Source organism: Centruroides sculpturatus, unplaced genomic scaffold (genome assembly GCF_000671375.1).
Source record: "Centruroides sculpturatus isolate CEXI.00-Female unplaced genomic scaffold, Cexi_2.0 scaffold944, whole genome shotgun sequence".
Lineage (NCBI taxonomy): Eukaryota > Metazoa > Arthropoda > Arachnida > Scorpiones > Buthidae > Centruroides > Centruroides sculpturatus.
In genome coordinates this window covers 100595-114459 of record NW_019385062.1, presented here as the reverse complement: position 1 = coordinate 114459, position 13865 = coordinate 100595, and the positions used below count along the sequence as shown (strand labels likewise).

General features: G+C 28.2%; 1 protein-coding gene across 9 annotated transcripts in view; it reads left to right on the top strand.

The window, feature by feature from the left end:
- Nucleotides 1-13865, top strand: part of LOC111634121 — a 59014-nt gene that overhangs the window by 18828 nt on the left and 26321 nt on the right. For 2 of the 9 annotated variants that reach the window (XM_023378816.1, XM_023378815.1), the window contains exons 3-4: nt 29-712; nt 13128-13205. In XM_023378816.1, the coding sequence (XP_023234584.1) occupies nt 697-712; nt 13128-13205 (94 nt within the window). In that variant the 5' untranslated portion in view covers nt 29-696. Of the gene's footprint in view, nt 1-28; nt 881-13127; nt 13206-13865 lie in introns of those variants that run through there. The other 7 variants (XM_023378813.1, XM_023378812.1, XM_023378814.1 and 4 more) reach the window with 6 other exon arrangements.

Below are 13865 nucleotides of genomic sequence, written 5' to 3'. Positions count from 1 at the left end.
TCCAGTATTAACCACCTGTTGGTTTCAGTTTCGCTTCACCGTTTCTATAATGCTCTATATCTGAACGAAGTCGCTCAGATACTTCACCAATAAGTCGGGAATTATTTTAAAAATTAATCAAGCGCCGTCTTTAACCCGAAACATTTCGAAGATATAAAAGAGAAGAAAATTCACGACGAAATAAATCGTAAGGACGAATTTAAATCGTCGATAGATATTTAAAAAAAAGCCGAAAAACTATATCCTAAAAAAAAAGGGAAAAAAATAGAGTAAAGGAATAAGCAGTTAAAGATCCGGATTTTTTGAACAGTTACCAATCAGCAAACTGGTGATGACCATTTTCTCAATACATTTTCTGTAAACGTTTAACGTAGATTTAATCCGTTTTAAAATCTATTTATCGAATGTATCGTCTATCAGATTTATTACGGCTTAATAATAAATGGTAAAATTGATCGATTTGTTCAACTATTTCGCTTTACTTTTCTCAAACAGCCACTCCTGCCTTATGACGTCGGTCGCGTCACGTGACCGCCATACCATCTTCCCATTGGCGACGTAACATCGGTGAATTATAAACTTGGTGGAATAAGTCGGCCATTTCTATATTCTCTAACTTTAACATTAATTGTAAAAAACCAGAAGATATTATCGGAAGTTGATACGAGATTCGTGAGAACATCCGCTGAGACTGTTATGTATACGACAGCTAGTAAGTAGTCTTCGAAATATCTTACCAGAAAAGCGGTTGTTACCACGGTTTCTGTACCAAGTCGAACCAACATGGCGACGTCTGGGGAGACGAGGAACGAAAGCTTCTGTTGCGGTACATGTTACACGTATTACAACCGAATCGAAGATGCTGTTAACTGCAGGTGTGGTAAGTTTCCGGGATATTATCAGCTGACACTCGTAGAGTAGGTGGACAGTTTATTCAAAAAAAATTATCCGTCGTCGTCTCTTTTAATGCATTCGTTTGAATGTATTTTGTATATTTTTTTTTCTTCTATATTTTCTTCTCTTTAATCGTTTTTGATGAAGATAATTATGAGACAATGGAAAAATGTTTAGGAAAAAATCTTCAGGAAAAAAACATCTTTTATTATTACTATTATTAAAATATTTTGGTAATTGCTTTATTATATATGAGGGGAGAATTTTATTTTAGTTTTTGTTTTTTAAGGCTAATTTAATAATTACGGCCTGATGTAACTTTTGTTTATCGGTATATTATATATTCTTCACGTGTGTGGGAAGTTAAAAAAAAGAAAAACATAATTCTCTGGTGGGTTATCCTATGGGCTAAAAGGGTAATTGCCTGGGGCCTCCACTAATATGGGCCCCAAACCAATTTTCTATAAGAAAATATTTTTCCCAAAAAATTTTCCTGAAGAAAATTGCTGTGTTCAGCATACTCAACAGTTGTTACTGAGCAAATTGGTAGCTGCTACATAGCAACCTGGATCTGCTGAATGATGAGTGACCTTGCATTGGAACAAAAAGCTTTCTTGATCAGTTTCGGGTAGTGATAGGTAGCGTAAATGAGAGATGCTACTAAACGTGATGTCAAAACACCAAACGTGTTCAGAAAGAGCACTACTGTTGAGGCGTTCGGCAGAAAAATACTCAACGGCTCCAGAACTGTTGAGTCTGCTGAACGCAGTTATTGTCTGAAGTCAATACTGTATGCCAGGCTTCCTGATTTGAATTTGCTGGGTACCAGTAAAGCTGTGACATGCCACCGATAATTTCGTGTTGCCTGAATAAGTGAGCTTAATTTAGAAGTTTTCATTAATTAAAAAAGTGTAAATGTTAAAAAATTCAGACAGGAATTTATTTGTTTTGCTTGTGTTATTCAAATTGATTGATATTTATTCAAAATAAATATTGTCTTTAATTTCTACTAATTTATACAAATGTCTGATCTAATTAAATTTGAAGAGAAATAAACAAATATAAAGTGTAAATGTTTCTGTTGGATTATTTACACTATGAATTTATTTTATTTGTAATTTCATTATCATTGTAATTGTTTTTACCATTTTCATTAGTGAAAAAGTTTTTTTGTAATCTGTTAGTATCTTATCTACTTAGTAAAATATGTCTCAATTTATTTTAATATTGAAGTAATTATTAATTATTGATAAATATGCTATTTAATTAAAAGCATACCAATTAGGAACAGTTACATATAGTTAAGTGGTCTCTCTCTCTCCTATTTTTTGTTTAAGATGATCTTTACTTGAGAGGTAATCTGTTATTTTTAAAAAATAAGTTGTTGTAAGTGTATAGTAAGGATTAATGAATCAATCAGATATGATACTATTAGGATCCTGAACAGATTTCTATTTATTTGTAGAATATTGAGATAGGCTATATAATATGAGAGAGCCACTTTTAATGTTTCATAAAATTTTATGTGACAGTAAATATCTGTGATGTATTTTTTAATGGAAAAATAATTTACATTCTTTTTACTCTTTGAAATTATTAAATTTAGCAATTCCAAACTAGAATATCTTATCATTGTTTTATTATATATAATAATAATTTTATTAATATAGAAAATAAGTCTATGAATATGGAATATTTGTCTCTTACTGAAGATAAGTTGTTTGACTGTTTGGTATTCTAAATTATCAAAATTTTAAGGTGAAAATTTTTTGAATATGTTTTTCTTTTTATACATATAAAAACATATAAAATGTGTTTGTTTATAACAAGTATAAAAAATACATCTTATTTTTTAATAGTCAAACATCTGTATGTCATGATGCCATATTCTGGCAGAGATGATTATTTTGTACATGTATTGTTTAATAATTCTCTAAATAAATATTTTAACAATACTATAATTTCAGTTTAAAATAATATTAGGGTCTATTTAATAATATCTCCAATACAAATAATAATGATGATAATAAATTTCTATTTTTGCATTTTTTTATTATTTTATATTCATTATTTATATTTCAAAAGTCTAACATTAAATAAGTATGATTTTGTTATCCAAAGATTTTTAAATTTTATAAAAATATTATATGTAGAAACAAGCAAATTGCTGAATTTTTATTTTGGACTATAAGTTTAACAAGTAGGCTAGTTCAGGGTACTGAAGGATTCAGAATAAGTTACTGTTTATAGTGGCAGTGTTGACTGTTATAGTTCTTTTATAGAATTTATGTAAATCTTATTATGACAATTTGGAATGAACAGAAAAAGAATGAATGAAGATCATAATCACAATTTTCTGTAGATATGTTATCAGTTGTTATCTAATTCAGAACTAGGTTTTCTCAAACTAGATCCCAGTTGTTTTTTAACCCAGGGAAATATCCTGGGAAATTCTTCTTATCCCGGGAAATCCCACAAATTTCTTAAAAATTTTTTTTTTTCTTATTTTGTGTTAAGGTTGAGGAAATTTTGCAAATAGGAAGTATAATTAACTCATAAATAGTCAGAATACATTTGTATTTATTAATTTTAAACCTACTTATTAGTTTTTTAAATTTTTTTCTCGTTATGGCATGTTACAAATGGTCAATAATCAATATGTGGCTTATTTGTGGCAAGACTGAAAATTTTTTACTTGTCAGAACCTGTAATATCTGGAATAATTGTGCTTTGCTGTCTTAATTTTTAACCATGCCCAGTAGCCTCAATAACTGCATAACGCCAGTTTGTGCAAATTGAGCAAGGATACAAATGAGTATGAAGTATGCAAGTATGAAGTTTTTCTTCATAAACCTGATTATTAAAGACAAATGAACTGCTGAATTATTGAGCTATAAGCTTGATGTTTCTATTACAGCAGCTGAGGTAGACAAATCAAGAATACTAGATGGCAAAAGAAGTACTACAATCTCGAAAATGAACTAAAAATCTTTCAGGCTATGGGTGAAAAAAGACATTACATTTGTCTTCTCTTAAATGCATTAAAGACGATTCCACTCATGTCAATTGAATCAGAAAGGGCATTCTCAATAGCAGGACTTTTCTTTACTAAAATAAGAATCAATTTGAGTGATTGGCATATTGACCATCTTTGCTTTTTAAAATCTTAATACAAATTATTATTGTACATTTTTATAATGTTTTATTTAAAAAATGAAAGTTACCTTTTAACTACTTGGCAGTGAGCGATGACTATAGTTGTCAAGGGTGATTATACACTGTGCAAGGGTGTAGCAGTGGTGAGGGACAACTATAGTCATCAAATACTTTTGGGGATATCACCAAAAACTAGCTTAAAACTACTGCAAAAACAATTTTACATAAAAAATGAATTATGTAAGAATAAAGAGACTTTTCTTTACTAGTCGTAACTGTTTACAAAATCTTTTTTCGAAACAGTAATGAAAAAAAGCGTGGAAAAATACTTTAAAAATTTTCCACGTTTATTCTCCACTATTAGGGGTAGAACCATACCCGACTAGTCCACTGTTGAAAGGTTAAGTTAGAAGTTTGATCTAAGTTCAATTTTTAATTTTTAACTCAATTCAAAGAATTTTTGTTGTTGTTATATGCAGTTTCCAACAAACTTTAATAAATTTTTTCTATTTGTGAAAATTTCTACATAATTCAAAGGTAATTTTTAATATATATCTTACACAGCATTATTAATATGGTTTTGGAGGTTGCTGAACATATTAAATTACTTTAAAAAACGAAAAATAATTATATCATTTGATTTCAAGATATTTTGTATATCTGATAAATAATTCTATCCTGGGATTTCCCAGGATCCTGGGAAACAGTTAACTTTTATCCTGGAATCCCGGGACAAGCAAAAGACCAGAAAATGAGAAACCCTATTCAGAACTATACTTTTTTTTGGGTGTATTAAAATTTTTAAATTGTAATACTGTACATTCATACAAACCTACTGGTAATTTTTTCCCTGGCCATTTTTAAACTAGCGAATAAAAATTGAGTTTAAATTTTGTAATTGTTAATAGATGTGATATTACCAATATTAATAACATTATTCTGAATCATTAATTTCAACTCAGTTGGTTTATAGATATATAAATAATCAATAACGCAAAATATATTTAAATGTAATCTAAATGTTGCTGGGGTTCTTTTATTGATGGCAATAAGTTATTATAATATCAAAACAAAAGGACAAATATCTGAAAAACAACACAGTTTAAAGAAAAATTTAGTACCTTGTAGGATCATTTCTTGCATGGTTTTCTGTCATGGTACCACCTCAAAGCTAACAATGTTTTTCTAATTCAGGATGTATAGCAGTCATCATACATGATGCTTTTGCAGCTGTTTCTACTTGTCCAATAATTGGACAATACTCTTGGTGATTTGTCTGGAGTATCTAAAACTTGTCTGCCTTGTATGCATGCCCTCTTATATTTTTGTTTTTCCCAATGTCTCAGCCACATCAGAACAACTTGGATGGCAGGCAGTTTGATGAAACAGTCAACTGCCTTCCTCCAGTCCAGTGATGCTGTCTTTCTCAAGTATCTTTATACACATCTCACAGAAAGGCAGTTGAGTGAATGTCTTTGACTGCATTGTACAGTTGTCTGGCATTTAAAGACCTCCAAATTACTGGTGTACTGAAAATGCTGAATATAGTGAGTCTCTGCCAGCTATTATATAGGAAACTGGAGTAGTGGTTTTACCTGGAAAACAATTGGACTGCATTGGTAATTAACATACCTATCTGAGACATATCTGTATGATGAGTTTTGTAATAACTGGACAATTCTATTTCAGTGCATAACTTATTTGTCAAGTAATATATATATACTGAATTAGAAAAACATTGTTAGCTTTGAGGTGGTACCATGACAGAAAACCATGCAAGAAATGATCCTACAAGGTACTAAATTTTTCTTTAAACTGTGTTGTTTTTCAGGTACAGGTAACCCCCGTATAACACGGCACTTCTATAGCACGGATTCACTCTAACACGGTTCGAGAATTGGTACCATCCCCCGTATAACACGGTACTTTTATAGCACGGATTTACTCTGACACGGTTCGAGAATTGGATAAAACCCTCGTACAACAGGAAATGTAATAAATTTTTACATACTTAAGTAATAATAGTTCACGAAAATTATTATTTTCGTGAACTATTAGTACTTAAGTATGTAAATTTTCTCTTCTCGCCTTCTGTCGATACACGTGGTCCTTCTCGAAACTTGTTTCAATGTTGCCAGATCGCGACGCTTCTGCTTCTGATGTTGCCGAATGTTTTTCCCTTATTCCATACTTGCTTTATTCTTCATAAGTGCTTAGCACCATATAAGGAAATTTATAAAGACCTTTTAACTAGAAGCAAGCAATCTAAAATTACATACATTTTGCAAAAGGTAAAGCATGGATCTGAAGATAATGCAGAAAAATGCTCAGAGGATAAGGATAACTTGCCAAAAAGAAAACGCTCTCGGTTAATTAATAGTGTTTTTAGTGATGACGAAGAAAACATTGTTTAATTTATATTAATATGTATCACTTAAAAAATTTTAATGAAGATATTTATCTTAATTATGAAAATATACTAGCATGTTTTTTAATTTTTGGAACCTAACCCTCCTTTTCGTATTAGTTCTTTGTTTCATATAACACGGATTCGCATAACACGGCAATTTTTTGGAACGTAACTACCGTGTTATACGGAGGTTACCTGTATGTATATATATATATAGCTTTTAATTCATATTTTTAATACTCTTAAAATCTCAGTCACTCTCTTTTTAAGATATTACAGTAGAACCCCAATTATCCAAGTAATGTGGACTGAGTTACCTCAGAAAGCCAAAAACTTGGATAAAACACACACAGCTATTTTGGATTAAAAATTACAAATATAAAAGATTTACATGTTATCATTTTAAGCTTTTTTTTTTATACCTTAATGAATTTAATCATATATAAGAACATTATTTTTATTTTTTACATCTTACATTATACAGTTAATGTATGCAATAATTTTAATAATAAAAATGTATATTATTGGAGTTATATTTTAATGGATTATTTAACACTGAAATCAAATGATAAAAGGTAACAGAAATAAATCACTTTGTATTATGCATTACTGATTTAAACTTTTATGTATTACAATATGACAATTAGTGTATTTACTTAAAAGTTTACCTTGAATAATGTGGAATCTTAATTAATCAGAGCTTTGATAATCAGCTTCTACTCTATATTTAGGATAAATTTTTATTGTTCCAGGATAAAAATATTTAACTTTCAGATATTTATTCTAGAGTTACTATACAGTAGAGCGTCGTTTATCCGAAGGTCGGTTATCCGAAGGAATTCCAGTCGACAAATTTAAATTTTCGCCAGTGCTGTGGTGATGTAATCTTTGGCTATGTCTTTGGCTACTCAAATATTTTACGTTTTTGATACTAAATTAACTTCTGAAGTATAATTTTTTTATTGTTTTTATATTTTTCAATATATTTATTTTGTTTGTACAAAATAAAAAAATAATTTTTAACGATACAATAGTCTTCGTCAGGCTTAACATCGATGAAAATTCAACGCGAAGCATAATGCAACGGAGAAAAATTTCAACATGGGATGAATTAATATATTTTTTTGTACATAATTGGTTATCCGAAAAATAAGTTATCCAAACAACCCCAGTCCTCAATTGATTCGGATAAACGATGCTCTACTGTATTTTCTAATTAATAGCTTAGTCTGATGGTATAATGACTAGGTATGATAATCATAAAATACTGTATAAAATCCTGTTTCTTCTTGACTTTGTTCATAAAATTAAAATTTTTAAATTTACAAACTTAATAATGAACTGACTTTACAAATTATTTAATTAGATATCTATATATGTAAATTTCAAAGTTTTATTCAAGCTGAAAACATACTATTGTTCCAAAATATATTAATTATTAACGTTGTAGAGCATTCAGAGAATTTTTTAATTATACAGATATCTTTAGTAGTACTTATTACAAAAAAATCAAAATAATGTCCACTAAAAAGTTCAAGTTTAAACAGATTGAAATTTAAAAATCTAAGTTCCTTATATACTTTTAAAACGTATGGAAATAACTTTTGGATATTTTTTTAAAGGTAAGAAAACTTCACTTTGATTTGGAATTTTTAGCAGAAAAACTGTTGAAAAAATTCATCTAATAAAAATAATTAGTGAATTCTAGGTACTGTTGTTTAATTTAATCTAAAGGAAGAAATTATTATTAGTTAATTAATATGAGAGGAAATCAAAATTAAGTTTATTTTATTGTTCTAGACATGACACATATATATGTCATGTCTAGAACAATAAAATAAACTTATTTTATGAGAGGAAATCAAAATTAAGTTTATTTTATTGTTCTAGACATGACATCATACATGATGCTTTTGCAGCTGTTTCTACTTGTCCAATAATTGGACAATACTCTTGGTGATTTGTCTGGAGTATCTAAAACTTGTCTGCCTNAAGTTTTCACATTAATGGATAAAAAGTCAATATCTGAACTCTGATGTCTGAATCAAATTGCATATTTATATCTATTTCTATTATTTGTAGAACTGTTTCTTGAATAAAAAATACAACAGAATTAGAGAACTACATTTGTAAATAATAAAATAAAATATGTATTTAATTTTTTATAGCCAATGAAATAAGTTAATTTGATGTTAACACTAAAATACATTAAACAATGAGTTTTAAAAAAAATTAGCATTTTGTACGTCATTTAAAATCTATAAGGAAGTGTGTAAACAATATCCAGCAATAAAAGTTCAGAAGAGTTTATGATGTATGGAAACATCATAGAGAGATATGCTACAAACAACGAAATAGTTCTATGACAAGGAAATTGGTTGTTTATAGCAAAGTATATGATCAACTTAGTGTACTGTATTTACAAACAACATACTAAACATTTTGATGACTATTTCATCAGTGGTAGGCCTATCAATACAATCTAGGAATTAGCTGCAAAGCAACACATATGAAAATTAAACTATCACACATATGTACAGCTGAATTTTTGTATAACAGATTTCCTCTGGGAAATTCAGAGAATTTAATAAAGAAAAGTTAAGTGGAAAAAAAAACAGTGCTATATTGTAATAATGCTTTATAAAAATACCCTTGAACTTGTATTAATAACAAAATAAAATGATATGTATGTATTTAACACAAAAAAAAGAAATAGAAGTTACTGTTATAACATTTTTTATTGAAATTGAAGAAAATATTTTGATTGAAATGATAAGTATTCTTACATATTTATGTTAAAAAATAGTAAATTTTACCTTTACTACTATTTTATTTAAAAAATTAAAAATTTTATCTGGAATATTTCTTGCTGAAGGAAGCTGTTTCATAATTTTGAATGTATCAAAAATGCTATATGAAACTATCCTAGAATATAGATGTGTAACAGGATGATATACTAGGATAGAATAGATCTCATTATGGATATAATAAAATATGTTTTGTCTTCAAAACAAGCCACCTGGTGGTACTATTGCAGGAATGAGTCAATTTAGCAAATCAGTTTTTAAAATTGAAATAATTATATATATATATATATATATACATATTTTAATTTATCCAACTTGCCAAACTTAGTTAAATACAGGCATTTTTACATTTAAAAAATGTGTATTTTAAATGTTTCATAAAAAATTTGTAATACAGAATTTTGTTTTATGAAAGTTTGACTGTATATGGTGTTGTGTCTCAAATATCTGCATTGATATTTGCTGTTATGTTGTTTGCAGATGTTTATTTACAATGTTTCACACTGCAAACAATTTGAAGTTCAGTTTGGTTCAGATCATTCAGTTCTAATTCAGAAGACTGACTTCAGTAGCGACTTTGACAGACTGCAAACAAATGGACTATTTTCAAACATTTTGCATAATCAATGCCTTCTCTTCAAACATTAAGCTAGTAGGAAAGTTAAGAGTTGTTTCTTTTGCCTATAAGAGAATGTATATCATTAATTTTCATTTATTCATTTATAAGTCATTAATATTTGCAGTTTCTGTTGTATCAAATATGGATAAGCCATTCATATTGAAATTTTATGATGTTTTAGAAGTAATCTTTATTTCTGTTATAAAATATTGTCAATTATAAGTAATTTTTTTGAATAAAATAAATAAATAGGATTTCTCCAGTTTATTCTCATAAAAGTGTAAGAAAATTTAATAATGATGATGATGATAAAATTTTTGAAATAAAAATATGTATTTTGATTGAATGTATTTTGAACATTATAAATATTTTGTTTGTTTATATTTTTTACTAAATAAACTTGTGATACATATAACATCATCTTAAAATCCGAGTAGTATACAATAAATCACCAAACGATCGCCTAAATATTGGGCTATAATATGGCTAATTAAATTATTGGTATAAAGTAATTTGTCATTAGAGGTAGACGTTAGGCGCCATCTCTTAAGTAAATTAATAATTATAATTAAATAAATAAGTTATTAAATTAATTACAAATTACTTTATACCAATCATTTAATTAGCCATATTATAGCCCAATATTTAGGTGATTGTTTAGTGATTTATTGTAAACTTGTGATAAAATGCTATATTTAGAAAGAAATAATGTATAAATAATTTAGAAATTAATGGCATTTGCACCAAATATTGTAGTCACTATCATATTTTTGCATTTAATGACTCATATTTTAATAATAACCAAAGGGTAGAAGTGGTTCAAAAAACAGTAAAACCCATGCACTTACAGTAATTCAGGTGACTTTTACAAAATGATTGTACACTACTACCATCTGCCAATGCATTGAATTTTTAATGAAGTTTGTAATGGTTTCTATACTTTTCTATTGGGCAATTTTTGGCATTACTTTCCTGCTAAAGGTTGCAAGAGTATTGTAAAAGCATTGGCAAGTCTGGTGGTGGTAGTGCTAATGAAAATGGCATCTGGTAAGAAATGATCCTTACCCCTTGAATTTAAAAAAAAAGTAAATTGTTGAATTTGATAAAATGCTTATTTTGAGTTTCCAAGGAATATAATAATGATAGTCAAAATATTAAACAGTGGAAGAAGAATTTAAAAGAAATAGATCACACAGTTGTCAATAAAGATAATAAGAAATATGTGTGAATTCAAGGTAATGGATGAAAACCATTTTTTGAACAACTGGAGCAGGGGTTGCAAACTGGAGACCCACGGGCCAGATACGGCCCATTAAGGCTTCATATCTGGTTCGTGGCCTTGATTTTTTTTTTTTTTTTTTAAATCAATATTTCTAACATCTTATGGGTATTAAAACAGAAAAATTCAAATGTCTGTTTACGTAAGTAGTAAAGGACTGGCAACAAAAAGGCCTTTATTAGAGCCATTTTTAAATTACGATATGTATTGGTTTACCAAATAATAATGAATACAACCTGCATCTGATATACATCTATTTGACTGGCTCTTTGCTGGATTTGAAATTCACAACTCCTGAACTAGAGGATGAACTGTATTTGTGGTAGAAAGAAGAATGTGAGAAGAAAGAAAGAAAAAATGTTTTACACTCAAGATTGTTGAAAAAGCAAAAGAAATTTATACATTATTTGAATATTCTGCTGTTACTTCTGGAGTAAAGTTTAGCAAAGGATGACTTGATTGATTATTAGCTAGACATACTACAGCTTTACAAAGAACCACTACTGTATGTCAGCAACCAGCTGATTATGTTGATACGGTTATAAAATTTATTATTGCATATTCAAAACATTTGAATCAAAAATAATTATGAATTTAATGATATTATTAGATTTGAAGAAACTGAAGTTTGGGTCAGATATTGTCTACTACTTTAGCACCAAAGAGCTCTTTATGGTTCTGTTCTAGTAAAGGGAATGAGAAATCACAAATAACTATGATGTTAAGTGGAAAACCTAATAGCTTTAAATATCCCCCATATGTTCTGCTAAATTTTAACTGGCCAATGCAATTAAGAAGTTTCATCACAAACTAGTTTTGAATTAGTTGGAAAAATTTGAATGGGCGGTAGCTTAAAAAACGTTATTTAAAGTGTAAATTTAACTAGGTTCATATTAATTTTGTCAATGTTTATTAATATGGAACTCTTTTAAGTGGCATTTTAGTTCATCAATAAAAGCAGTTTTATAAAATATGAAAACTGATATATGGCTGTTATACCAGGAGATGCCTTTTGGAGAAAACATTCAAACTTCATATTCAAGAATATTTTGTCATAATATTTTAATTAGTCAAGGAAACTTGTCTTTAACCACAAATGGAAAAAGAAAGCCATTATCAATTGACATTTATTTACAATCAATTATAGAAGCATGAGAGGCAGTTTCTTCACAAATAATAGAAAATCCATTTCCATGCTGTGGAATTTTTATAAAAGTTAATCATTCTCAAGGTAGTGAAATTATATTTTTTAAAGAAACATACCATTAATTAACTACAAACCAGTAATCTAATTCACCAATATGAAGATGGTGATATAGAACAGTGGTGCCCAAACTTTTTGATTGGAAGGCCAAATTTTATTTAAATCATAGGTAGCTGGACTAACCAGTCGCCAAGTAGATAAAACCACCAAACTCTGGTAATTGGTTATGGGTTCTCAGCTTACCAACAGGTTGATTATGTGGCATTTTCCAAGTTTTTCATGTATCTAAATAGAGCCAGTTTTCCATAGAAAGTCCTCTCAGTATACATTTTCTTCTTTGTTGTTCTTTTCACAGTATATTTTGTGTATTTCACATATACTAAATGCAGGCTTATTTCTATCATTTATGTGATGTGTCAAATATGTTTTCAGGCCTGATTTGGTATGGGGAATAGTTAGGCATCATTGACACAGAGGATTGTTAGGAATCAAATCGAGAGTATTGATGAATACTTAAGTGAAAGTGATGTAGAATAATGATTAATAGTTTATCAGTTCAAAAGAAAAAGAAATGTTAATTTATTGTGAACTGATGAGATTAGACAGTTTTAACATAGATATAATATAGATAGTGTTAATATAAACTTTTGATTACATCTTAGTATGCTTGTATCTATTTGCTTATATTTTTAAAATTATGAAGGTAATTTTATCTACATAAAAATATGATTCATAATAATAATGCTTTTTTTTTTTAGCTTCACAAGGAACACAGCATGGTACAGCCACAGTTGTAGTATCATCACAATCATTGTTAGCTGATGATCACATTAGAAGTAAGTACAGGCTTAAGTTATTAAACATTGTTGCTATAATTAATTAAATTTATTAAGAATATTTTGTGAGTTATTGTCAGCATTAATTTAAATCACTTATAGTTATATTGCATCTTTCCTATGAAGCAAATAAGCGTAGGAAAAAAATGAGGGGTTTTTTTCCTGTTAAACTTTCTTGATTTAATATTTATGATAAGCTATAATTCATATGATTTGAAATAAAAACATATATAAGTGTCAAAAAATTTAAAGATATGTCTAATTGAAGGTTTTTTATAGTTTTAGTAATTACATATTTGTGGTACAAAGTAGAATATGAGAAGAAAGAATGAAAAAATGTTTTACACACAAGATTGTTGAAAAAAGCAAAAGAAATTTATACATTATTTGAATATTCTGCTGTTACTTCTGGAGTAAAGTTTAGCAAAGGATGATTTGATTGATTATTAGATAGACATGCTACAGCTTGTCTATTTTTATTAATATTGTCTATTTATTTATTAATATGAAACTCATTTAAGTGGTATTAAAAATGCCACTTAAATGAGTTGCATATTAATAAACATTGACAAACATTTTTATCATTAATTTCTATCTATCTAAATAAATAAGCTGCAACAAAATTTGTATATAAAGTACAGTTTGTATTTTAAAACAATC